Raw genomic sequence first — 26,077 nt, forward strand, 5'->3', positions numbered from 1 at the left:
TGTCATTAGTAGATGCCTGTAATTTTTACATTTGAATAAAATGTGCCTGCCACCTTAACATGAGTTACATTCTTTCCTATTCTATTTTGGTTTACGTTTCTTGTGCAGAGATTAGCCAATCAAAATCTATTATAAAAAGTATGTAATTTATAGCCAATTCAATCACTGCGCATAGATTGTTGAATTAGTCAAATTGGTTTCCAATACTGTATAAACGACTCTGAAACTGATATCACATCGTAATAGAGGTGATTTAGATAGACGTTTGGGCTCCTTGAAAACCAATTAAATTCAATTAAATTATTTGAACGAATATTTTCATTAATAATTAATAATAGTAGTTTTATCTTTATGTACTTCAAAACGCGGTGTTTACAACCATTACAAATATACGTTATACACGGCATATATTGCCTGAAAAAATAATTCTTAACATGCTGTTTCTCATTTATTAGTTTAAACATTAACGACTGCGTAGTAAGTGAAATGATTAATGACCGTCTGTGCATATTGAGCAATGTCTAAAACAATCGATAGGGATTTCTGTATCTAAAAATACATTCGCAATGCGATTTACTGTATATGGAAATACACATAAAAAACAATTGCTGGTATTATGATGAACTACTGTTAAACTGGGCCATGAATAAATTAGCATGTGTTTCACACTGAGAAACAAGCAGCCATGATAGTGTTGTTACAATGAGAAATGAGTATAGGTTACAATATTATAATATTATAGTGTATAGTACATTTTCTATTTCCCCTTTCAAACATATAATTTACCGGAGTCATGTTTATATTATGAGTATACATAGGCCTACTCTCTGCATGTGGTATGATAAATAAAGTTTTTTTGCGGTTTGTTTGGTACAATGTGCAATGTAATGTTACTATACCAAACTCCTGGCTTAATAACAATTGCCATGAAATATGTTTAAACATCTGTTCACACACATGCTGATGCGTTTATTTCTGGTAGCCTACATTAGTCCAGCCTGATGATATAATAGTATAGACATGGTTAAGCCTACTATAATATTCCTCATATATATAAGTTACAATTACTGTATTCTGGATCCACAAACTTAATAGTGTCACATCTTAGGTTCAAGTGGCCTCAAGCCCAGATACTTAGTGATGGGATGTATTTGTACAATGCTATTCTGATTTGCTATGTACATATTTATATGCAAATGTGTTTTGGCCTTTACGAATTATATTTTGTTTGTAGATCTAATTAAACATATCCACTTCACTTATCGCAATAATAGTTGCAAATGATTATTTTGATTTAATCACATAACATTTAATTAAGTCATGTTTGTCCAAATTTAAATACAGAAATATTTAGTTGATACCGAAACAATATACTATAATTTAGTTGATCTGTTGCTAAGCTCGGTATATTCATCATGTCGCAGGCTCCTCGAGACTATAGTATAAGGCTGCGCCTTGCGAGGAGCCTCTGAGTGAAATATTGAATTAAAAAATAATAATAACACATAGGCCTACGGTTCTAAAAAGATCACAAAGATCAAACCGGCCAGATTGAAATGTAGGCCTCAACTATCCCATAATTATTTTGGTGTGACAAACGGTTGATAGCCTACATAACGCCCTCTAAAATCATCATTCCATATCAATATTATTTTGTTTGCTTATTATGACGTAATCAATCAATACAATTGATCGTATCTGTTGTGAATTACCCAACATTCATAACAGTATGTTTGATATGTAGCAATCGTTAATAATGTTGCCAAGTGTGTTTTCCCGTCGTTCTATTTTTAGATTTTGAGAAGCATGTTATGCTTATAAATAGCCGTATGATAGTCCCGCGGTTGCTGTGTTGAACTTGTAGTGTCTTTCCGCACTACTGGATCACAATAGAGTACTTATCCGGAGACTTTCAATGCTTTGTAATTCGGGTATTTGTACAAAAATATAAAAGAGTGAGAAACTGACAAGCCGGAGTTAACTATATTGAGATTTCAATTATTCTTCTGGATTACGTATAGGGTGTTATCGGCGTACATTCTATGACAGGATAGAGGCACGGCGTCCGGTAGTAGCAGACTATAAACTCTTGACATTATTAATCAGTCCTGTTTTATATAATACGGAACAGCAGCGCAAAATGGTAAGTAGGCCTCGTTATATTAATGTAGTTATATTTAATAGTGTGTGTGCGAATATTTCTCGTATAAAATTGAAAAAATTCATCTCCTTCCCAAAATATTTTTGAAATCAAATTTTCGTTTTTCATGAAGGTGAAAAATAAACGTTGAAACTTACCAACGTTTCTCAAAGTGCGATGCTAAAAACGAAAATTTGATTTCAAAAACTTCTCGTATAGCTATACTCACTGGATGGCTGGGTTTAATTGAAATCGGATAGATAGCTTAGGAGGAAGGCAATCCAAGAGGAAGTATCCAGATACTATTGTATTATAAAATAATATTTGCAGTGAATATTAAATCATGTACTAATTGAATAGTACATAGACGGATTTAAACAGGTAGTGTTAACTTCCGGTGTCAGGTACCTGTCTAAACCTATATTTATGAAGTAGCTCATGAACTCTACGCTATGATCATGATTGCGGGAGTGTACTGGAATGGGCTACTGAGATAAGTTGGTTCCGGGGATGAGTTTAATTATGAATGAATTTTACCTAAAATTCTTGCAATGATCTATTTCCAATCCTAGGCCTAAAGTAAAGTAAGCCCTACTCGAAACAAGGATTTGGAATTAGGGATTGGGACAGCGGTTGAAAATAAAATGAAATGAAAACAGTATAACATTACCAAAACACACTGGTTCTATTGGTAAAGCAGGAATTGATGGGGTCACGGTAACTGTAACTAACTAACTAACAGGGATTTGTACCCGTCCCTTATTGTACCCCCTGAATATATGATTTGTGTGTGTATGCCATTTTAATATCACATAATAAATTGGATCGAATTTTCCCAGAAAACTGTAATTTAAATCAAAACAAAGTAAAAATGTTTTTTTTATAATTAAATGCAATACACATCTTTAATATCATATCTAAATAGTTATCATTAATTTTTGTGTGAAAACTTTATATTTACGATTAAAATATATGATTAATCGATACAGAGCAGCAGCAGCTGGCTGGTGCTATTCAACAGGCTTTTCATTTTAACAATCAGGTTTATGTTTTGTATAAAATCACTCAGACCGATATAATCTAGGCTCGTGTTGGATTTGGCTAGCTTACGCCTAAATGGGTACGGATATATCACACCACACGGTAGTCAATCTCGTCGTGCACATACAGGGATACATATTCTATTGTTCAATATATTTGTAATATTTATATATTATTTCGGAAGTATCGTATTCATGTCAAAACAAAAGGAAACCAAATTTAGCCCTAAATATGTACAAAAACAAAATAATTTCTATTTATGGAGGATTGTGGGATGATTAACATTTCTGTGTTCAGCATTGGGTCCTGTGCGATTAAGGAGAAAAATCCCCCTCAGCCAAAGTAATTTAACGGGGATAACATTTGCACTAAGACGATTTAAAAAAACATTAATAATTTACCGTGAGTGTGCGAAAAGCGTAATATATTTATATAACTAAAATAATGTTGATGCGAAGGTAAATTTACGCATTTTGTTTATTTTTTTTTTAAAGCAATTATGGCCATGATAGGATAGTTGGGTGAGTGGGTTCCGGTTAAATTGAATTACAATGTTATCAGCGCCTCTCAGGACATGCGTTAAGTAGGCCTACTATATCATACTAGAGGAAATTATGTTGTAGAATCATTATTGTGTGTAATGTGAATAAAGTCACGTGTACATCGGAAATTGTTGACGAATAATGTTTTATGAGAATACGGTCAAAGGTATTGAGTAAAACAATTGGGGTTGGGTAGTTTTTAGCCCCGGGATTGGATTACTTGCCGATGGAACCAATCTTGCCATGTATTGTTGGTTAGTTTAGGTGGTGCAAATGTGAATGCCAGGTCGTGATCAGGAGGTCGTTGATATCTTAAACGATATCGAGTTTTAATTAATTAATCTACCATCAGAAAACCAATTATTTAATAGTTATACAGTAGTATCAGTTCATCTTTCATACAATGACTATACGAATACAAACAGTGAAATGACAGCCGATTCTCGGTACTCTATCTATTTATTTAAGTACAGTATCATAGGAATATTTGGTAATACAACAACACATGTTTCGCATGTATCTAGTAGTAACCTAACCTTACATGATACAACCACCACATGTGATATGTGATGCTGTATTACCAAATATTCCTCGATACTTTGGAAATAGATAGTATGTCGAGATACAGCACTGGGAATCGGGTGAAAATGAGCACATTTTGAGTCTAAACCAAAAATGTTGCTACATTGGCAATCGATTCTTAATGTAGATATACAGCGCTATGAATAATTAACGAATTCAAAATATTACTATTAATTATTAAGACTATTAATAACCCCCTGCTAGTTTCATTTCTAATTTTACGTAGTAAAAGACATTCACTAAATTCTTTTCCTCAGTTTTGTACAGTTACGGTGAATTACCTTATTATTTCATAACATAATACATTCGTTATGCTCGAGTAATACTATTGAAAAAAATATAACTTTGATTAGTATAGTAGTAGAAATGGAATTCCATTTTATGATACGCAGTGAGGTTGGTGCAGGGTGCAGTGGGTGGCGAAGATGCAAACAACTTTGTTAAATAGCCTACATTTGCACCTAGCTAATCCAAAAATAGACAAAAGTGTTATTATTTATCATACTTTTAGAATCAATATCTTAAAATAACACAAATTTGGCAATTCAATCACTAAATATCACACGTTTCCTTTGTAACTGTAGTATACAATACTAATTCATACCAAGGTATTATTCTCAATTTCTTTTCATGATCCAACGCTGTATACCCGATTTCTTAAATAGATAGGTACTTTAATGTCTTCGAATTCTAACAATAACTATTGATACCATGACCGAGAGTTAATAGGGGTACAATAACGATGTAACAAAAGATCGATAGGGCCGATTGTGTTAATAGTAGCACACACCCATGTGTTACTCACACGGCCAGTGACAGTACTACCAATATGAATCACAGCCTTTCTCTTCAAAATTATTCGGTTATTCATTTGAATTCATGCATGAAATGTATTTTCTGTACCAATGCCAGAAATCAAACAAAGTATTTATCTAGAGAGATTTCTAAAGATGTTTAATTTAAACAAATTTGTTTGTGAACTTTGAAAATAATAATAATATTAGAGGTGGTGAACCACAGACGATGAAAAAAAAAACTTTGATAATAATTCTGGTATTTTTGATTTACGAAATAATTCCTTTTCTCTTGTGTAGTTTTTTAGCATGAGCCGATTAACAACAATAATTGTTGTTATAAATAGCGGAGGGCGCCCATGGTGAAATACTGAATCTCTAACAAATTTACTGCCTGGAAAAGATAGAACTACCTTTGGCAGTCATTGTATTGTTTAACACTAGGATCCGTTTTAAGTTGTTGTGCGTGAACTAAACATTTTCCTTCCCAACAATATACTGCACTTCATTGTCAACAATTTATGAAACAGCATAACATATGAATGAAAATAAATAGATAATACAAACAAAGACATGAGAAGAAAAAAACATGGAAAGCAGGGGATAACCATTGTTTCCAAAGTCATAGTCACACAAGTAAACGATTCTCTATGTTTAAAACTATTGGATTGATTGGTGTCTACTGGATCTGTAAAGTTCAACTCGATCTTGGCTGGTGACGTCACTAATTTCTAACAAAATAACCCGATGTCTAACAATTCGTACAAAAAGATTAAGCAACGTATTCATGCAGTGTTCTACCTATTTTAATTTTCTCAACACAAGGTGAATTATTAGCAGATTATAAAAAGATTTTGGAAACAATCGACAGTAAAAAACAGTTACATCAGGCTATAATCTGAACAGTGATTAACAGTTACAAACAATGACACTGACTAAATCTAGATTAAGACTATTGTAACACACAAGTATACTAAAAGACTTTCGTCCACGCCTATGGATAGGAAATGCAAATCGACACCTATTGTATGTATCTACTTGTATCTTGTATGTTTGATCTATCTATCTATGTATCTACTTGTATCTTGTACAGTTTCCTACTGTATACTTGTATGTACCTACTGTATGTATCGATGTAAATTGGGGGGGGGGGGGGGGGTGGTAGGATAGGGGTTGATAGTTGCTTTTGCCTTTTTTTACTTTTCTGTTAATTGTTATATTTTATATTGTGAAGGATGCACCTTTGTGCTAAGTGTGCCACCGATCTAAAGGTGTAATTCCAAATAAATAAATAATAATAATTGTAAGACACAGACCATGCCCCAAGTCTGTAGTTATTGTCTATCACTTCATGGTTATGGCATTCGATGTAAATAAGTGAAACTCTTATAGCTTTGATAATATACAATACACAATTCTTTTATTTTGTTTTTGTTTTATTCTTCTCATGCTTTTTACAGTTTGTCGTTCAGGTACGGGTTTTCTTCATCATCATTAGTATCTGTACTAACAGAAAAATAAATAATAAATTTAGGCTTATAGGCTTATTTTTAAATTGATAGTGAGATTTGATTTCTCATGATTGCATTTTTTGTGTGTACCACACTGTTCGTGGCTCAAACAATAGTTTTATGAACGCTTTGACAAGTGCTATTGATCCCAAGTGTTCTTTGTTGTAGTATTGTTCAACAAACAATAATTCTATGGCAAGTCACACAGAATATTGAACATCTCTTGTTTATGTTTTGTCTAGGCTAGCTTTGATAGTCCTGTGTACGAACACGGCGAAGATAACTCTGACTACCCTGTAGCCATCACACATGATGATGACATAGATTCCGGAATCAAAGATCAAGATAGTCCACATTCAGACACTTCAACAATTGAAAAGAAATCCGATTCCTTTCAACAACCTGACGATGACGACGACGACGATGATGAACACGAATATACATACCCTGACGGAACGGGCGGAACATTTGATGCCCCGGCTCCATCAGCGGCATTAATCACGGCACCGAAGACAGAAGACGTAATGATGACTGAAGTGGTGATTCCTGACAGCCGTCAAAAGACATCGATACCGGATTACTACAAGGCGCGTTCTTCAAAACCGTATAAGTTTTACGGTAAATTTCATTCGACCACAGTCGTCTGCAAAATTTTAGGTTATTGTTTATTGGCATTGATTTTGATTGCAACTTGTACGGTACTTGTTTTAAGAGGTATGTTTACATTTTCACTGTTTACTTACAATTAGTAAATAAACACATTTTTATTGAATTTAAATGAAATTGTTTTACTAAGTTTGCGTCGCGATGCCACCATTGCTATTGGGTCAGAACTTGATTTTTTTCATTCTTTCTATTTTTTTTTTTGCACAATGATAGCGTTTACATTTTTAATTTCTTGTTCTCGTCTTATATCACTTACAGAACATGCCTTGGTTTTAACATGTTATTACTCCATGGTTTTATGGAACATTAACATAGGCCTATTGGTGACTCGACAAAAGCTTGTTACTGTGTGTTAAAATCTCGAGTTATTGATCTTATTAGCTGAAATATTAAATAACACGCCCCTGTCGCTATGTACGTATTTAAGTAGGTAGCTAAGAAATTTCACTCATTTTAGTGTTAATATTTCAATTTATATTTCAGTAAGCGTCGATCATGAATTCTTTCAAGACGATGAAGAATCAACTACAGTACCTACACCTACACAAATTACGTCAAGTAGGTTTTATTCTGTACCTTTGTTTCTAAAATAAGACATGATTTATGTCAACTCTGCCACCACTGGCCTTATTACAACAACGCCATCTAGCGTTTGGTGGTGATTTATCTGCGTATTATCTATCTGCAACGATTGTCAAATTATAATATAATATATATATATATATATATATTTCTTATATTGTAGGATTTACATCTTCAATTTCGGTGTTAATGATCGACGGAACAGCGCTCGTTTTTACAGAAGCTTTCGATGATAGCGAATCAGCCGAATATAAACAACTTGCAATGGCAGTTGAGGAGTCTGTAAGTTTTTGTTTTCGTAACTCGTAATTAGAGCCAACAATAGTAACAAAATGATCAATTAAATCTTAATTATTCTATGCTATGATGCATTTCGGTAATTCGATTCGGAATTTGTAAGATGCTGTACAAAAGTCACCAGAAGTACTGCTGAATAATTTCTGATACGAAGGCAACAACTTAAAAAAATTCGACCAGTGAGAATTTGCAAAATATGTTTCTTTATTTTTGTTCCACCTGTTTGAAATATGCTGATTAGAGAGTGCACAATGGTTCATTTTTCTGTTTTAGATGGATGATATTTACTCAACTGGAGATCTAAGCGATTCTTACGAAGGAAGCAAAGTTACAAATATTCGGTAAGTTTCCATTTTGACGCGGTCATTCGAAATTGGATCGCCGTATAGTTTAGCTCAATTATTTGTTCACGGAATTCCGTATAGATGGTAAAGAGCCAATTCTTTAAATCAATTAAATACAGAACAACTCCTTCTATAATTTTAAAAAGCGTTCCATATTAGTGCTTTGCTTGCATGTTACCAGCCTTTAATAGTTTATCTTTTGCATTGTTTTTACAGAGAAGGAAGTGTTATCGTAGAAGTGGAATTAATTTTCAAATCGACAGTCCAAATCACATCAACTGAAGTAGAAGACGAGATCACAAGGGATCTTAGCAGTAATAATAACGTACTCACAAACATTATGGTCGACCCGGATAGTGTTGCGGTGTCAGGTAGGTTCAAATCGTAAATTTCGAGCCTAAAGTTAGAGCCGTTGTTACTTTGTGCCGAAACGTGATTATATATGTTAATGTTATGTCATCAAATTTTAATTCCTGCTTGTTTTTAATCATTATTATTGATCATTGTTACAGAAAACGATGACGAGATCCAAATGTCTTCTACAAAACCACAGACCACTGTTAACCCAGTTGAAGGTATGTCTATCACAACAAATGTTTATAATTACTTCTTATATTTATAAGGGAAAAGGGTGCCGGAAATTCAAATACATTACGGTTGTCTCTAAACAAAGGTCTACGAATTAAATGATCTTAAAAGATTTTGTGAAACAATGTAGCCGATTCTCGTTACATATCTAAATTTAAAAAATCATAGGAAGATTATAGACCATATAACCTAACATGAGATGTTTTATTACGTAATTTGCCTCTGATACAAGATAATGCGGCACAGATAATCGCGTGGAAACGGCGGAAACACGTACATAATTTACATAATTTGAATTGTGAACAATGGACATTATAGAAAACTTTCCTTACCTTCTTTTTGTTTAAAATCATAATTTATTCGATTATTCTTACAGAGGATTCAACAACAGATTTTCCAACAACCAGCACACGACCAGACGTTGATTCAACGATTACAGGTTTGTAAGCAAAAATAATCAACTCATAGTGATTAACTGCATGATTGCAATCATGAATCCAATATTAACAATTGATTTAATTGTATTTAAACTTTAAAAGCATGTTGTTATTTGTACTTATTATTATTTTGTGCACATTCAACACCCTTTTTTCTCAATAGAATCTCAATTTGGAAGCTCTAAAAATAACATATTTCTACTTTTTTCAATCCAATGAAAATTGTCTAAAAACAATTTGTTTAAAATGGATCATTGCTGATGAGTTTAAAATTGAGTTTCAATTATGACTATGTTTACTTTCATCTGTCATTATTTCGTTTATTGCATGCCATCACATATTGTATTCATATTCCTTATTGCACGTTTTTCTTCAGACCCAACAAAGTCTATTACAGATTTTTCTAAAAGATCAACTACAGCTTCTCTTCAACCTGTTCCATCAACATCGTCTACTACTCGTTCATCCCAATCGGTTTCATCTTCCATCTCTACTATTACAACACAGAAGTCAAGGAGTTCTCCAATATACAGTGAAAATATTTCATTCTCTTCTACTTCCTCACAGCCTCTTCCATCTTCTTCTAAATCAACTACTTATAAACCTATGTCGTCTTCCAATCCTTCTAAATCAACTACTTTTGAACCTATGCCATCTTCATATCCTTCCAAATCAACTTCCTCTTCTACTACCCTTCAATCTATTCCGACTTCTTCTAAATTAACAACTTATCAACCTATGTCGTCTTCAAATCCTTCTAAAGAAACTACTTTTGAACCTATGGCAACTTCATATCCTTCTAAATCAACTACCTCTCAACCTCTTCCATCTTTTTCTAAATCAACAACTTATCAACCTATGTCAACTTCAAATCCTTCTAAAGAAACTACTTTTGAACCTATGCCATCTTCATATCCTTCTAAATCAACTGCCTCTTCAACTACACCTCAATCTAAATCTACAACTTATCAACCTATACCGTCTCCTAAATCAACTCTCTCTTCAAACACTACCTCTCAAACTATGCTATATTCATCTACTAAACCATCTTCGTATCCTTCTGAATCAACTACTTCTGAACCAATGCCGTCTTTATCTCCTTCTAAAACTCTCTCCTCAAGTACTACCTCTCAACCTATGACGTATTTACCTCCGTCTAAAACAACTACTTTTAAACCCGTTCCGTCCTCATCTTCTCCAGAAGGACAGGATTCAACCACTAAATATGATGCTACTGTACAGACAGTATCAACCACTAAATATGATGCTACTGAAACAGTAAAAACGACTGCTACTATCGAACCTGTCAAAACAACCATTACTGCCACAATCACAAGTAACAAACAGACTCCAGATACAATGTCAACAACCATCAAAACATACCCACCCACTGGAACACCAACAGGTGAGGGTATTCCAGTCTCAACACAAAAAACAATGCCGGCCTCCTCCCCGTTTGTGGCAACAACGGAAGAAGCTTCATCAACACCAGGTATTTTCTATTATGTCAAACTTTTAAGTTTTTTTGCACATATTTGCAATGATTCACATAATGTACCATTTGCAACCTGTATGTCGCTAGTTACATGCCTTTGATCACATCGCTATTCACTAAGTTAAAAAATAACAAATAACTATTTTGTTTTGTTACATTACAAGTAATATGTATCAAAATGTAGCCCTCGAAAAAACAACTTCATATTCATCCATACGTGTAGGCCTACTACGTATTTAAATGGTTAAGTACCGTAAATGTGTCAAATACATTGTGATTAATAGGAATAGTTAGATTAGTTTGCGTCCTAGTGGGAACCAAGTAACATGTAACTGAATAGTAATAATAATAATGTGTACATTTTATGATTGGTTAACGTATGACGCACCGTCCTCCTTCGCAGTAATTGATGTGAACTCAACATGCGCTGAGAAACGCGACGATCTTGTTAAAGAATGTGATTATTCCAGCACTCCATGTCCGTGGATTTACTCGTGTTTGGAAGATGGTTCATGGAATCCTATTCAATGCTTTAACGATAGCGATATAGTTGGATGTTTCTGTGTTGAAGAAGATGGAACAACGCTGCCCGAAACGACCACTTTCGACGGAACAACACCGAATTGTACAGCAGACGCGAGCGACTCGTTCTCATCGTTCTCCTCAGTCCCTCTTCCTGTTGGTCGTAAGTTTAAGCTATTGTAATTAGGCATACAGACGTATGTTTCGTCAAAAGTACGAGAACATGGGCTGCTAATGTTCGGATGATGAACATAAGCAGTATACACTTGCCAGCCTTCTCACTTATACACCTCTGTCGCGGCAGTGTTTGTAATTGCGATACTACATTTAATCAATTATTTCCACTAGGCCTATGCGAATTTATTCGAGGCGATCTGAAAGCTTTATGCGTATTCATATTTCCATCTAATGTTCGAATGTGAACAATGCGCAACCAAAAAAGAAATCAAAATTAAAGCTACGTCCGATTACATAATAACTTATAAATATCATTTACACACAGGTCGTAAGAAACGCCAATCTCATCTCGGTACGTAACCAACTAATACAATGTATAATGACTCTATCGGTTACGTAACCGTTAGTCCGTTACATGTTATATGTGGGTACTTTTAGTACGTTGTAATGTATCGTGTGTACTATGTTCGGTGTTACCTGCATACAGGCCACCAAGCACCTCTAATCGAAACTAAACGATACCCTTGTATTTAAATGAAATTAGCACACGTTGTGCAGTTTGCTTCGTGTTAGGGTTATTGTACTGTAAATGTGGTATTTAACTGGTTCTAATTAACTATATATATATATTTTAATGTTACTGTTCCATCCTTTTATATGTCTAATAATAATACAATACGCTTTGTTTACATACCTCTTATAGTCGGTTTATCCTACAGAAAACAACTACAGAAATTGTTCCATCTTAGAAATTAGGATAACCAATTATACTGTCTTATATGAAAATGATATTTTTACATGTAAATCAAAATACACAATGATAAGTAAAGTCAATAACATTTAATAAATTTAAATACGTTGATCGTATAAATTTATTGTTATTGATCATGACGTCATTTGATTAGACTTTTAATATATTTTCATTGATCGGTTATCATTTATATAGTTCATTTTCGTCAGGCTTTTGTTCACATGTTTTGCTTGTTTTTTGTTTACATTTTATCATCATCTGCACGCTAACCTCTCTAACATAAATATTCATGTTCGTTTTCTATATACAAATTAATACATCAATGTCGATTGAGAATGTGTTTGCATATATCATCATCTAACCCTCCAATATGAAATTCAGTATTTCTTCTTCGCCATGTTTCCGCAGCCAAAACAGAATTCGCTCGATAAAAACTAACCGATAATTATCTGCGATAGTTTTTAACCTTTGACATGATGACAACATTGTTGAATAGTGATTGGGCACTTGCTTGTTTGGTAATGACTTATCATGCACACTTTGTTTTTTATTTAATTAATTACCTGATTGGTTGAAACTTAAAATTGACCGATAATTTTTGTTTTGGCTGCGGATTAAATAGATTTAATATGTGTATGGTATTTGTTTACAAATATACATTCAAAATTCTACAGTACTAGAGTATATGTTAGCCTAACATTTTACCAATTATTTTTTGTTTAATTTACTTCAGATCAAAGTATGACCTGCTCAATCTTACAAGTAAAATGCAAAAACGGAGCATGCGTAGAATTTTATCAAGTAGGCGACGGTAATGATGACTGCGGAGACAACAGTGATGAAAAATTCCAGGGTAGGTAGAGACCTAGCTAATAAAATACTCCCCTCATATTAGTAATAATAACAGAGGAATACATTAACACGGATAGAAGGCGCTATGATGGATATAAAGGGTCTTTCAAATCCCCTGCTCCGACTCCGGCAAATAAATTCAAGCTTATGTTTCGATTTCACGACGCACCACACGGTTATGCGCCAATCGATATGCCCGTAACAGCATATGGTGCGTAATTGAGGTTCGATTCTCGATTTTTTTAGTAGAAAAAAAAATTGCATCGGGTGCTGTGCTTATCTCCTTAATATAGCCATTGGATTTTTAAAGACTTTTCATATTATTATGTTTATTTTTAGATTGCGGCGATACCCCGTTTGAGTGTCAACCAGAACTATGTGTACACTCTGACTTTGTGTGTGACGGTGAACCTGACTGTACAAACGCTAAGGACGAAGAAAACTGCGATTGAACAATTCCTTAAAGAATGCATTTTTTGTCTATTATTCCCGATCCGACGCGCTCTCTGGTTGCCGACGCCCTCTATTTTCATAGCCCTCTAGACATTGTCAAGGACCATGAAACTTTCAGTGTCACATGTCACATGTCAATAATGATTCCTTTTTAAGATAAATGTACACACAACAAAAATACTTCGTTTAGCACACCACATGAATTGTATCGGTATGCAATCGGTTTATTGTTTAGTTTACTTTAGGTAATTAAAACTATCTCGTTAATAAGACAAACATTTAGGGGAAAACACGAAAAAAAATCATTATTTTCCAAGTTAAATATTATTGAATACGCACAGCCATATTATATAAAAGGCAATTTGTTATTGGTTATACAAGTTAAGTAGAGTTTATGCCTAATTAGGTCTACTTGTTTAGACTCAGAGAATCGGTAAAGTATTGCTGGGATCCTATGAATGTTACATAAATTGAATTGGTGCTTAGGCCTGCATAAAAGCTAATGCGCTCTACCAAAACAAGTAGTTTCAATATTTTAAAGCATTGCAGAAATAGTTGTTAGTTACGGTTTAGCTAGATCTGGTTTAACCATGGGGGAAAATAAAACACAGGTCCATAAAACACAGTACCTAACTTGTTTGTATTATAACACACGACGTGGCACCCACGACACAGCATCAGAGCCAGTCAGGTGATCGTGGGTACCGCGTCGACCGTAGGTGTATATTTATATGTATATAAACTATAGGCAGATTACATCCTCCCCGAGTACTATTCTTGCCTGAAATCTAGCCTAATAATTCCATGTACTGTACATATTCAATGTGGTTGCTTTTTATACATTATTTATTAAGCCTACTTTTATATAAACTTCTCGAAATAAAAAAAAAAACAATATCTATAAATCTTCCATTTCAAAACTACTTCGTTTGTTACGGTAGTTTATCAAGTTTAAAACAAATAGTGTGTTAGTTTTAAATGTTAAAAAATAGATTCATTGGGTAATTCAAGGTTAATTCGTCTTTTACAGAAGGGCAATGGCTGCCTTATTGTTTAATAAAAGATGTTTATATTCAATGGTTTTTACAGAAACAGCTCGATTGAGTTTTTTGTTGCGTGTTTGTACTTGATTCGCACAAGCTACGACGCAACGTTTTTAATTGAAAGTCTATTTTTCACAATGTCATCTTTTTTTCCAGAAAGCAAAACAAATTCAAATTCAGACAAGGAGAGAGGTGAAAAATCAAGAAAAAAAACCAAGAGACAAAATAAAAAAAATCAGAAAATAATAGAAAAAAAAACAAAAAAAAATGGACATAGGCCTACATGATTTTGTTGAAAATAAGCATTTTTATGAAAATACCTATACTGAAAAAAGTCTATCTAGCTCTTATAGCAGAATTTTTCAGAATTTTGTATTTGGTCATTTTAAGAAAAATTCATGTTTGTTTGTCATCCTTGTTGTTACACATATTTGTTTTATGTACGATTAACCAGATAGTATATTTAAAATTTATGCCTATATGCCTACCTCAGCTTTACAACATGCACATTTAGTTTAAAACATGGTGTAAAAGATAAAGAAATCGAGAGAAAAAAAGCAAGGGCACCCGAAAAATAAAACAATAAAATAATAACAACAAACATTGAAGGAAAAAAAATGCATTGGCTAATATCCACACTAAACTATCCGGTGTAAGGATTATATATATAGCTTTACCTTCCGCATAACTTCCACTTTCGACTGAAACGCTTGGCTTGAAAATATAAACGTTGCAGGATTGTCTGTTTTATATACAAAAGTTTGAACTCCATGTTTATAATCGCTTTACCAGTGGGAAGGCAGTAATGTTATACGTACCGAATGTCTCTAGATGGCGTGTGTGATCTGAACATAAACAGGGAAAGCATTAAGGGTTTTTCCAGTTTTAAATATTATGAAACAATTCGTAAACATATACTGTACTGCTATAATTTGTATTCCCTTAAAGGCCAGGTGCGGGGAAAAATATCGATCTATCTATTTCCTTATGTTTCATAATTGTTGGAATTGCTATTGTGCTACAAGATTTTGTGGAAAATAATCATTTTCTTATCAGTTTTGTAATAACTTTTTACGTTTTTGGTGTTTTAATTAAACTTAACATTTTTATTTTCGTGCTATAGCAACTTTTCACTGTATACCCACCAACACTTTTACTTTCTAGGCATTCATCGAATATGGTATTACATTGGTTAAACCACATAACAACTAAAAAAAAGTCTGTCTGACTTTTATAAAAACATTTTGTATTTTCCCATTTTAATGGAAATGCATGTTTTGTTCGTCTTGATTTGTGTTACATATATTTGTTGTATGTACGATTAACCAGATAATATATTTTAAATTCATGACCGTATCTGATCTTTAAAACATGCATGTCACCATGTTGGATCACGTGACAGTTTCGTCTTTGGGTTATTAACCTACCGTAATAATATATAAGCCGCGACGTGTTTACTCAATATGAATTTATAATGGCCGCCGCTCCTTCTATCCAACATCCTGTTTGTTAAACTACATAGGAATAATATACTTTCATTTCTGAGAAATTGAGTGATGATTTTTAGATGATGCGGCGAGTTTTTCTGTTGAATTTTGCTTTGTGATTTTTCTTCTCAAGGCGGTCACAACATTTTACAATGGACGACACAATGTAAGTGTATATTACAATGATACTGTTATATTTTTCATTTCGTTTTAATGTGACACACTAACTGTGTTCCAAACGCAGTGGTAGATTAAGAGGAACTTAAATAATGTTAGTTGTAAACAAATTGGCCAATTAAAAGGTGTAATAAAATACTGACTATTGTAATGGTTCGGGTCGGGCTAGCGTTTTGCAATAAACAGTTCTTCAATAGGAGATCCTCTATAAACATTAGTATTCTTTATTCAAATTAAGATCCGAGTGAAACATTAAAATGTAGAAATGTCAAATTTTTTAAATTAAAATAAAATTCATACAAAACTAAACTATAAAATTGACATTAAAACAGACAAGAAATATTACAATAGCAAAAAAATGTTAGATTTACAAAAGACACACATTCAGTGGTCCACTCGCCATGAGTTAGGGAATTAAGGGAATCGAGTGCAATGTCACTCTTTCCTGGTTTACCCTAATATGGATGAACCAAGGCTGATGGTTATCGTGGTATCCGAAAACTATCCCTATAATTATCCCTAGGAATACTCCGACCCCTCCCCGTAATGTTAGTGTTCTTGAGTGGTACTCTAGTTGTCGTTAGGGTTGGTTAAGCGTGGTTCCCACCAGCGACGCAACGCAAGGACGTAACGCAACGCAAGTGAATTGACCAATCACAAGCGATGGCTTATTCGCTTGTGATGGCTAACTGTCTATAACTTCGCTTGTCATTGGTTAAAACGCTTGCGTTGCGTTTACGTCCTTGCGTTACGTTCTAGTGGGAACCAAGCTGGGGTGACATTAGACAGGTATTGTACACGTTGTCCAATATATATCAAATTGCAATACATTATAACTCTCATAGCATTATATTTACAAATTAATGAATCTGATTCCTAGAAATGTCTTCATTAATCATGATAAACAGTGTATCTTTTTGGCCTACGTCACGGATGTTTAGGAATACTTAAACCTGTAATTAATGGCGAAAATGTGATATTCTAAAAAAAAAACTATTGTTGTAATTTGATTTAATGTAAAACTGTAATAACACATCATAGGCCTACCTAATTCGGGATATAGGTTGCATTCGGGACAATGATATATGGACAATCTTTCCGATTGTATCCGGAGTTGAAGGATACAAGAATGTATCTTCGAAGCCAACACTTCCACTTTCGACTTACCTTATAGAAACCCGGAAAAGCCACGACGACACATGATAGGCCTACACATGCTACGGTATAATGCATTACCACGGGGACCCCACACTGAGACATTCATATCAATATGTTAAAATGTAGTTTCGAAAAAAACAGTGCAATATCATAACCAACAACAACAAATCGTTAAAAATAGTATAAAAGTGAAATAAAGCTTTTAGTCATTTAGATGTTTACGATTAAAAAAACAAAGTGATCCACCAATCAACGTGTATGTATGTAATTAATAGTCAAATTAGATAACACGCTTGGAATTGTTTGGAGCATGTCTTTGAGATACTGCACACTTTTTTCACCATTCATTTTAAAAACCGAAACATATCGCTTTAAGAGTTTCGATTACCAATAAAGATAGTATATAAAGTCCTGCTACCTGTAAAATGTTTCACTTGCGGTTGACCACACCAACATTAAAAGTTTTATCCCAAGAATTTGTTGTCATTTTTTACAAAGACGTTTGATGGATTGGAAGGCGTCTGAAAGCGACTCTATCGGAGAATACTCTTGTTCCGACGGTGTCGAATCGCCTGTAAGCAGTGTGTTTATGAGCCGTCCGTATTTGTCGAAGGATGTCAACAATCCAAAGAAGCAGGTTAAACGATCGGTTGAGCATCGTTATAAGAGAAAGACATCCACCTATCTTATATTGATAGCGTTCATAATACTTGTGGTGTGTATTACTGTATTTATATTGGAAGGTAAATATAGATATTATTGATATTATATGATTTGTGCATGCCGGTGCTATATAGTACGGTAGGGGCCTAGTCGAGTCGAGAGGCCGAGCGATTATGGCAGGGGCGCGGCAAACCGTAAGAAATCATAGTAGGCACAGGTTCAATGGTCCACTCGATCGTAACAGTAGTAGTTATGATGAAAAAGTCTTTTCAGATAAGGCCTTTTAAAAAAAAATGGAGGCCCAGTATCTATATATCTGGTCATATACAGTACTCTAAGCCCCGCCCCCCTACCCCATTGTGTACATATTACCCCGGTGTATTGTTTCATCTCATCCTCTGTCGTTCATGGTAGACGCTGCGACTGAAGTCAAGATTCCAACAGGAAAATATATTCTACATTATGTCTCCACGATCGGGGAATGACACGCATTGCGTCGCGGGGGTTGGAAAGTTGCATCGATAGCTATTGCCGGCTAACCCGATCCTTCCTTCTGTTACATAATTAATTAATTGTTTATTTACAGTGTATTTTTTGCTTTGATTTCAGTTGTTCTAAAATTCGACATCTTATCGATGGCACCAAAGACAGATGATGCAAATACGGAGAAATTTTCATCAGGTAAAATTGACCGATGGCTTATAAAAGACGTCGCTTGCCATTTGACAAATGTTCTTCTTCCTTTAAACTTTGATTCCTAGTGGGAACGAATCGTTTCAAAAGCCTCTAAATTAAGACCACTTGAATCATACAAATAGAAACACCATAGCAAATAAATAACAAACAGACCACTTAGACTTGGTCCCAACTTGAGACACAGCACAATGACGTAACAACGCAGCGTAAGTGATTTAACCAATCACAGGCGATATATTACCGTCGCTTGGAATTTTGTTAACTCGCTTGCGTTGCGTCTTGTTCCCTGCGTTGCCTTTATTGGGAACCAAGCTTTAATCATGGAGATCATTTGAATAATAGAACCACCACAAACACATTTCACATAAGACAACTTGTTCACGACTAACTCACTACATTATTGATGACAATCCTGAATTGGTGTATCTATACATTTTTACAGACACATTAACAACAACATTAAACAAAATTGCTGCAAAACAAGGTGTACCAACATCATCACCACCCATAACCAAACAAGTGGAGATAGTGGTTACATCGGTATCATTGTTAACCAACTATTACACGATTCTAACAGGCGTGAAACACTGTAAAGGATGGACGTGTAAAAACGGTAATTGCATTGCCCACGAAGCTTTCTGTGACACCGTTGATAACTGTGGCGACAACAGCGATGAGCGTGGATGTGGTAAGTTTCTCTAATGTGACCCAAAGAAAATCCTTCGTTTGTAATTGGTGGTATAATTGCACGCGCGCGTCAGAGTTACGTCCAATGAGGAGTCAAATGAATCACACATTGCTCATGGTTCCGGTATATATGAATTCCGTGAGATTTTAGTGCTCAAATTGTGTTCTTTTTTTAGCAGATTTTGAATCAAATTAGGGTAATGTTTCGACCCAATGTTTGCCTCTATAGTCTTTCTGGAAGTTGCACATTACTTCAAAAGTATGAATACGCATGCGCATAAACCAACACTTTAGATTCGACAAGAGTCTAGATAATATAATATAGGCCTAGTATAGTAGTAGGGACACAAACTATTTCTCATCTATTGTGTTCAGTTGCTAAATATGATGAATTTTATTAATGAAAAAACATATTGTATTGACAGACTACAATACCGTTACACAGTCAACGCCTCCAAATATAATTAGGGAAAAACAAGTTGTGACAACGGCTGCCTCTTCGTTGATAACAAAGTTAAAGAAACACACAGGAGCAGCATTGCAGTGTAACGTTATGAACGAGTACAAATGCAAAAATGGTAATTGCGTCTCCAACGAGGTGCTATGCGATTCGGTGGATAACTGCGGTGATCACAGTGACGAATACTTATGCGGTAAGTTAGGCTTGGATCCCACTAGAGACACAACGCAAGGACGTCGACGCACAGGTAGTGTTGATCAATGACGACATAATCCATCGCCTGGAATTGGTCAAATCACTTGCGCTGCGTCACGTCCTTGTGTTGCCTCTCTAGTTGGAACATTATGTGCTTTGTTTCCAAGGACGTAAGCGATAGATCATCATCCATTACCTCGTGATCTGTCAAACTTGCGTTGCGCTTACGTTCTTGCGTTTCGTCCTGTGGAAACCATGGCTTATACTGTTAACGTAAAAAACGGTAAGCTTGGTTCCCACTAGAACGTAACGCAAGGACGTAAACGCAACGCAAGCGTTTTAACCAATGACAAGCGAAGTTATAGACAGTTAGCAATCACAAGCGAATAAGTCATCGCTTGTGATTGGTCAATTCATTTGCGTTGCGTTACGTCCTTGCGTTGCGTCGCTAGTGGGAACCACGCTTAACTAACTGATCAGTAACAAGACGGGTAATTCGAACTTAAATGCGCATAAGTACGCAGGGCAGTGTAATGATGAGTACGGTACACCGTTGAGGATATGGCCGGCAAAATACAGTGTATGAGGTTTATTGAATAGTAATCTGGCTTGTTTTACCTACAGACTGTGGAGATGAAGGAACGGCGTTTATATGCGACGACAACTACTGTGTTAATCGTGTGTGGGTGTGTGATGGACATGCAGACTGCTTTGAGGGCGAGGACGAGCATGATTGCCCAGCGATTTGAAGTACAAACTTAATGTAGGCCTACGTTAAACCACAAGAAAATGCTCAGTAGTCTCTTCCACGATTCATCGGCCGGGAAAACCTACACAAGACAAAAAGTAGGGGCTATTATTGTAGAGAACATTTTAGGTGTACAGTACTGTAGTTGCAGCTATGATCATAGGCTATCGCTTTAATTGGTAAAAAGATAAACATCTTGGCACACATGGCGTTCCATACGTATACTTGAGCTGGAAAGATTAGAGACTTCGGGCAAGTAATACTGTATCTAAGATAAACGAGTGTGTAACCGTTCAACGGGCGCTAGATCGCTGTGTCTATGTTCGGGTGTATGTGTGTGAATATGTCTGAATGTGGTAATTCTCTTTTTTTTAAAGGCTGAGGAAATTGAAAAAATTAAGTAAAAATTGATAAAAGTTTAACTTTTGTATTCTCAGGAAGTAGACATTTATATATTGTGTAAGGCCTTTGCTAAGCATATGATTATTTCCTCTAATTGTTTGGACGATCATACTGCCTGTATATAATTAATGAAACGTATAGAATTTAATGTAACATTTGTATATTTAGCAGGAAGAAATAACATATCTGTATTTCTCGATTTTTTTCTAATCGCCAGTCTTGTGATTGCCACTGGATCACCTATACTCTACTATAAGCTGACAACCATTTCCCTTTATGTAAACTTTAACCCATTTGTACCTGATACGATCACATCGAAACTAATTATAAAAATATATAAAAATCGTTTTAAACTGGGTACAGTTTCAATAACCAAACTTTATTAAATACATTTTTTTTATTACCAACAGTTTTCTAAAAATAATATATACCCGGGTATTTACAATTTCTCATGATAAAGGTGTTTTTTTTTTTTACTTTTATTCAATAACAATAGATTTTGTTTTAGTTTTACTCCCGTTCTGTTTTATTTTACCATGACAATCTACTGTATTTTGTTTTAACTTAAGAACGTTTTTAATTATAAAAAAAAGTTGAAACGTATAATTTATTGCAAATATTCCCTTTAAAAGACTCTTTGAAATGTCTATATGTCACCCTATAGATGAATCATTAAGCTTACCATGAAAAACAATTATGTAAAATAGCAAAGGTTCCTTGTTTTGGATCAAAACATGAACAGAATTTAATTTAACCGTACAAACGGTTATGTATCAAACACAGAAGCTAAACAAGTAGATTCAATTTACACACCATACCGCCAACCTAAAATCTATATAGAAAACAAACAAAAATCTTAATAGTCGCGATACAATTAAAAATATCCTATACTAATGGAATAAAATACATTATGTACAGTTAGTTAGTGAATACTGAATTAATGCTTAAACGGTAAAGATGGAAAAATCAATTTATCTTAACTAAAATTACAACAATTAATATAATTTATTTTGCACTTTTTATCATAATTTACCATAAAACGTACATTTAAGACAAGGAATGACATGGTTTAATGTTTTTAAAGTGATATATATGTATTATTTTCCAAAAAACGTCCAAAATTGCAGGGAAGGGGTCTTTAACAAACTGCTTTTGTCCGCCAGTGGTTTAACAGAAAACAATGGGTTAGGTTGATTACAAAAGGAGGACGCCTAACACGATTATAATGTAAGTAAGTAAGTCCAGAACAAACAAGTATTTCATTGAATAATGCAGTTCGTTATTGTTAAATTGTAAAGTTCTTGGGTTAGAAAAAGTGCTTAAAATAAAAAATCATCTTAACTTTTTTTTAAGTCAATGAATTTACTTAAGTCAGTTTCAAAATAACGTATAAGCAAATATTTTAACGCAAAATCTTTTTGGTTAAGATAAAAGAACAAAGTGATAAAATAAAGTCTCAGTTTTTCACTTAAGCACTTTTAAACTATTTTGACTGATAAATGCCAGCCCTGGAACCAAAACTGTTAAAACAGCTAATTACTAGCCTTCAATCCAAATTCTGTTGATGAGTTACGATAAATACGATTACAAAAATATTATATTAATTGAATATTTCTTAATCACTTTGCTTTTAATTTATTTTTTTTATTTATTTTTTTTTTTATTCATACTCATCCAACAGCAAATTAATGTTTAGAGAACACAATTGAAATCTAGAATCTGTTACTTTTACCTAGACCAAAAACAAACTTTCAATAAAACAATAACATTCTGATTGATGATGTCCGCAACTATGTGCAAATAAGCTACACAACTTTCGTTTATCCAGCTATTAATATACACCCTGCGTTATTTATGTAGTATAATGTGCAAGCAATCTAAAGCTCTGTTTACACTATCAAACTAGATGGACAAAAAAAAGTGTGGTGTGCCCAAACATTAGTAGTGATACGACATTATAGGCACATCACATTTTGTTTTGTTAAATAAAGTTTGATAGTATAGACAAATCTCAATAATATAATGTTGCTATTGATGTTCTCACATCACTCGTGACTTCTACTTGCACGCAAGGACGTAACTGCACCGCAAGTGATTTAGCCAATCGCGGCGCGATGGACCTGGACCATCCCAACTGTCGCTTGTGATTGGTCAAACGATGTGATACGTTGCATCCAAATAGGAACAATGAAGCTTAAAGTTTTGTAGGTATGGGTTCTAAGAAAAAAAAATCATGATTTCTAAAACCCTCTGGGATAAGAAAGCATATTAACGAACTAGAAACATTTCTACTACATTATCAATTCATAAATTTATAAATTAATTAATTTGAAATTCAAGGTTTATTGATTAAATTTCTCGCAATCATGGTGTATTTTTAACTTGACGAAATGCTAAGTATAATTTCCTCGTTTGTTTGTTGTTTGCACGATGACGTCTAAACATTTCAAGTTATCGTACAGTTGGTAAATAGACTACCAATTTAAAAGAAAATCGACACACAAAAGTCATCTGTATGTTTAATACTGGCCAAAATATTTAATAGCGCGCCCTCTGTCGGTGTATTTCTGATTTTTGAATTTATTACATTCATTTTAAATTTCTGAAAATCAAACAGAATCCCAATCATATTTTTTTAAGAATAGATATTCTTTAATACCTAGTGGAAATCCTAGTTGATGTGGTGTTTCTGTAAAACCACAGTGTTTATATTTGAATAAAGTAATAAAAAAAAAAACAATAGGTATTGTGTTTCTAATTGCTTCCTTTACAACAACCTATTCACTGTTATTTAAATATTTGGATGGCGAATAAACACTAAAGTATGGTTTTGCTGTATGCCTAAATGTCGTTCTAAAAAGGAATTAAAGTAATAACATTAAGATGTCTCCACCATTTGTTGTGCTATTACCGTGGTGCTCGAGAAGGACGGCAGCAACCAAATGCGTCGAGTCTATCTTTCAACATTACTTAAAACATACTTTATGTAACACAGTGAATCTTGCATTACTAAACTATATTGCTTTATTCCTTAGACTTTTTCTCATGGGGTTTATGGAGTCTCAAAGTTGCATTATGTTTAAGAGATATATTCTCGTTTACAAGAGATATATTCGCGTTTACAAGAGTTTGATTTGCGTTTACAAGAGATATATTCTCGTTTACAAGAGATATATTCTCGTTTACAAGAGATATATTCGCGTTTACAAGAGATATATTCGCGTTTACAAGAGATATATTCTCGTTTACAAGAGATATATTCTCGTTTACAAGAGATATATTCTCGTTTACAAGAGATATATTCTCGTTTACAAGAGATATATTCGCGTTTACAAGAGATATATTCGCGTTTACAAGAGTTTGATTTGCGTTTTTAACTAATGTAGTCCTTTCTGTCACAATGGGGAAATTTCAATTCAAGGTAATCATATTTTAGTATAAATTTTAAATCAATAAAAAATACATTTATTTTAATTATAATAGCTTTAAAATTAATGCTAAATTTGTATCAAATAATTAATTAATATCTACACAATAAAAAAACAGCAATTAAATTTGTAAATTTTAAAGAATGTACAAAAATTATACAACATATACTATACTTCATAGGGCAATTGCGTAACCATTTCTCTACATCTAATGAGAAAACATAGTCAGATCCAGAGATGGCCGTGTCCGCTTTATCCAACATTTTAATAAGTTAAGGGCTTTTTACGAATCTGTATCTATGGAAGGACCCCATGCATGTCAGTCTCAGCTGTTTTGGGTCACCCTCATTTAATAATAAATAAAAATACCCTCTATTTAGCTTTCTCTTACATAAAACCCTGGATAAGTCTCTGCTTTTGTTATATCAAGCAAAGACTGATCCAGTTGGATCCAACTTTGAAATATAAACATTTTAACTACAGTAACTAATAAGTGAATAACTTATTACATTAAAACAAAATTTGTAAATGAAATAAACGTTGTCTAATAATATTTAGGAATGATGTATTGTAATGATGGAAAAAACACAGCCATGATTGGAATGAAAACATGGAATCTACTACCCTGGATGGAAAGAAAATCGTAAATACTTCAAAGGGCTTTCGGTTTAAAACAAATAAACACAGAATTTTGTAAAGTTGTAAGGACGACATACGTATATGCAACGTGGAACTGTTTATGCGAACGACTTGAAAGACTCTCTTTGTGTACGTTTGTCCTGAGAATGTATTGGTAATGTGTTAATTCTCCGGTAACTTGTGTTTAAAACACTGATTTTACCTATAACAATTATTTATTTTGAGGAAATCCTCACCAGGTTGTGTGAGTGACATCAGACGTTTGATGTTCTCAGACCTCAAGACGTCACTCAGTGTCATGCCTGACAAAGTATTCCTGACAGAACCAGGTAGACATAACCTTTGAACCAAAAAAAAAAAATTGATCAAACTTTCCCACAACCAAATTTTACCATTAAAAAACCAATATTATTCTACCATACACAATCCTATGTAAAGATGAATACTCAATTTTTTCCATACTCAACCATTTTATATTTTGTTTTTACGCTTGTTGTGGTTGACAAAACCCACAAATCTG

The 26,077-nt window shown here is 34.0% G+C and overlaps 3 protein-coding genes across 8 annotated transcripts in view; 2 read left to right on the forward strand and 1 right to left on the reverse strand.

The window, feature by feature from the left end:
• Nucleotides 1-1,473: 1,473 nt before the first annotated feature.
• Nucleotides 1,474-15,132, forward strand: LOC140056534 (uncharacterized). Of its 4 annotated transcripts, none has more exons than XM_072101937.1 (13): nt 1,485-2,143; nt 6,853-7,324; nt 7,760-7,834; nt 8,022-8,140; nt 8,429-8,496; nt 8,716-8,870; nt 9,012-9,074; nt 9,464-9,526; nt 9,901-11,016; nt 11,423-11,704; nt 12,044-12,070; nt 13,203-13,322; nt 13,661-15,132. In XM_072101937.1, exons 1-13 carry the CDS (start codon nt 2,141-2,143, stop codon nt 13,771-13,773), a joined length of 2,676 nt encoding a protein of 891 aa, XP_071958038.1. In that variant the 5' UTR covers nt 1,485-2,140; the 3' UTR covers nt 13,774-15,132. The 4 variants fall into 4 exon arrangements, with proteins under 4 accessions (XP_071958053.1, XP_071958045.1, XP_071958038.1 ...); XM_072101960.1 differs by having other exon boundaries at nt 1,618-2,143; nt 10,726-11,016; nt 13,661-15,129; XM_072101944.1 differs by lacking the exon at nt 12,044-12,070 and having other exon boundaries at nt 1,475-2,143.
• Nucleotides 15,133-16,234: 1,102 nt separating this feature from the next.
• LOC140056722 (uncharacterized) lies at nt 16,235-24,208 on the forward strand. Of its 2 annotated transcripts, none has more exons than XM_072102194.1 (6): nt 16,235-16,470; nt 18,138-18,382; nt 18,912-18,983; nt 19,441-19,686; nt 20,111-20,338; nt 20,965-24,208. In XM_072102194.1, the coding sequence occupies exons 1-6, from the start codon at nt 16,457-16,459 to the stop codon at nt 21,087-21,089; spliced, it is 930 nt and encodes a 309-aa protein (XP_071958295.1). In that variant the 5' UTR covers nt 16,235-16,456; the 3' UTR covers nt 21,090-24,208. The 2 variants fall into 2 exon arrangements, with proteins under 2 accessions (XP_071958295.1, XP_071958303.1); XM_072102202.1 differs by having other exon boundaries at nt 16,237-16,470; nt 19,576-19,686; nt 20,965-24,184.
• Nucleotides 21,849-26,077, reverse strand: part of LOC140056701 (gamma-2-syntrophin-like) — a 34,830-nt gene continuing 30,601 nt past the window's right edge. Inside the window, exons 19-20 of one of the 2 annotated variants that reach the window (XR_011846806.1) lie at nt 25,794-26,074; nt 22,300-22,322 (exon numbers count right to left, since the gene is read on the reverse strand). The gene's annotated coding sequence lies outside the window, so the exon portion shown is untranslated. Of the gene's footprint in view, nt 26,075-26,077 lie in introns of both variants that reach the window. The other variant, XM_072102167.1, reaches the window with a different exon arrangement.

This window comes from Antedon mediterranea, chromosome 1 (assembly GCF_964355755.1).
Source record: "Antedon mediterranea chromosome 1, ecAntMedi1.1, whole genome shotgun sequence".
NCBI lineage: Eukaryota > Metazoa > Echinodermata > Crinoidea > Comatulida > Antedonidae > Antedon > Antedon mediterranea.

Excerpts from the sequence above, each read along its gene's own strand:
- LOC140056722 (XM_072102194.1), top strand. Across the intron at positions 18,383-18,911 it reads TACTGTATTTATATTGGAAG|TTGTTCTAAAATTCGACATC; the intron begins GTAAATATAGAT and ends CTTTGATTTCAG. Across the intron at positions 20,339-20,964 it reads CAGTGACGAATACTTATGCG|ACTGTGGAGATGAAGGAACG; the intron begins GTAAGTTAGGCT and ends TTTTACCTACAG.
- LOC140056534 (XM_072101937.1), top strand. Across the intron at positions 9,075-9,463 it reads CACTGTTAACCCAGTTGAAG|AGGATTCAACAACAGATTTT; the intron begins GTATGTCTATCA and ends TTATTCTTACAG. Across the intron at positions 12,071-13,202 it reads GAAACGCCAATCTCATCTCG|ATCAAAGTATGACCTGCTCA; the intron begins GTACGTAACCAA and ends AATTTACTTCAG.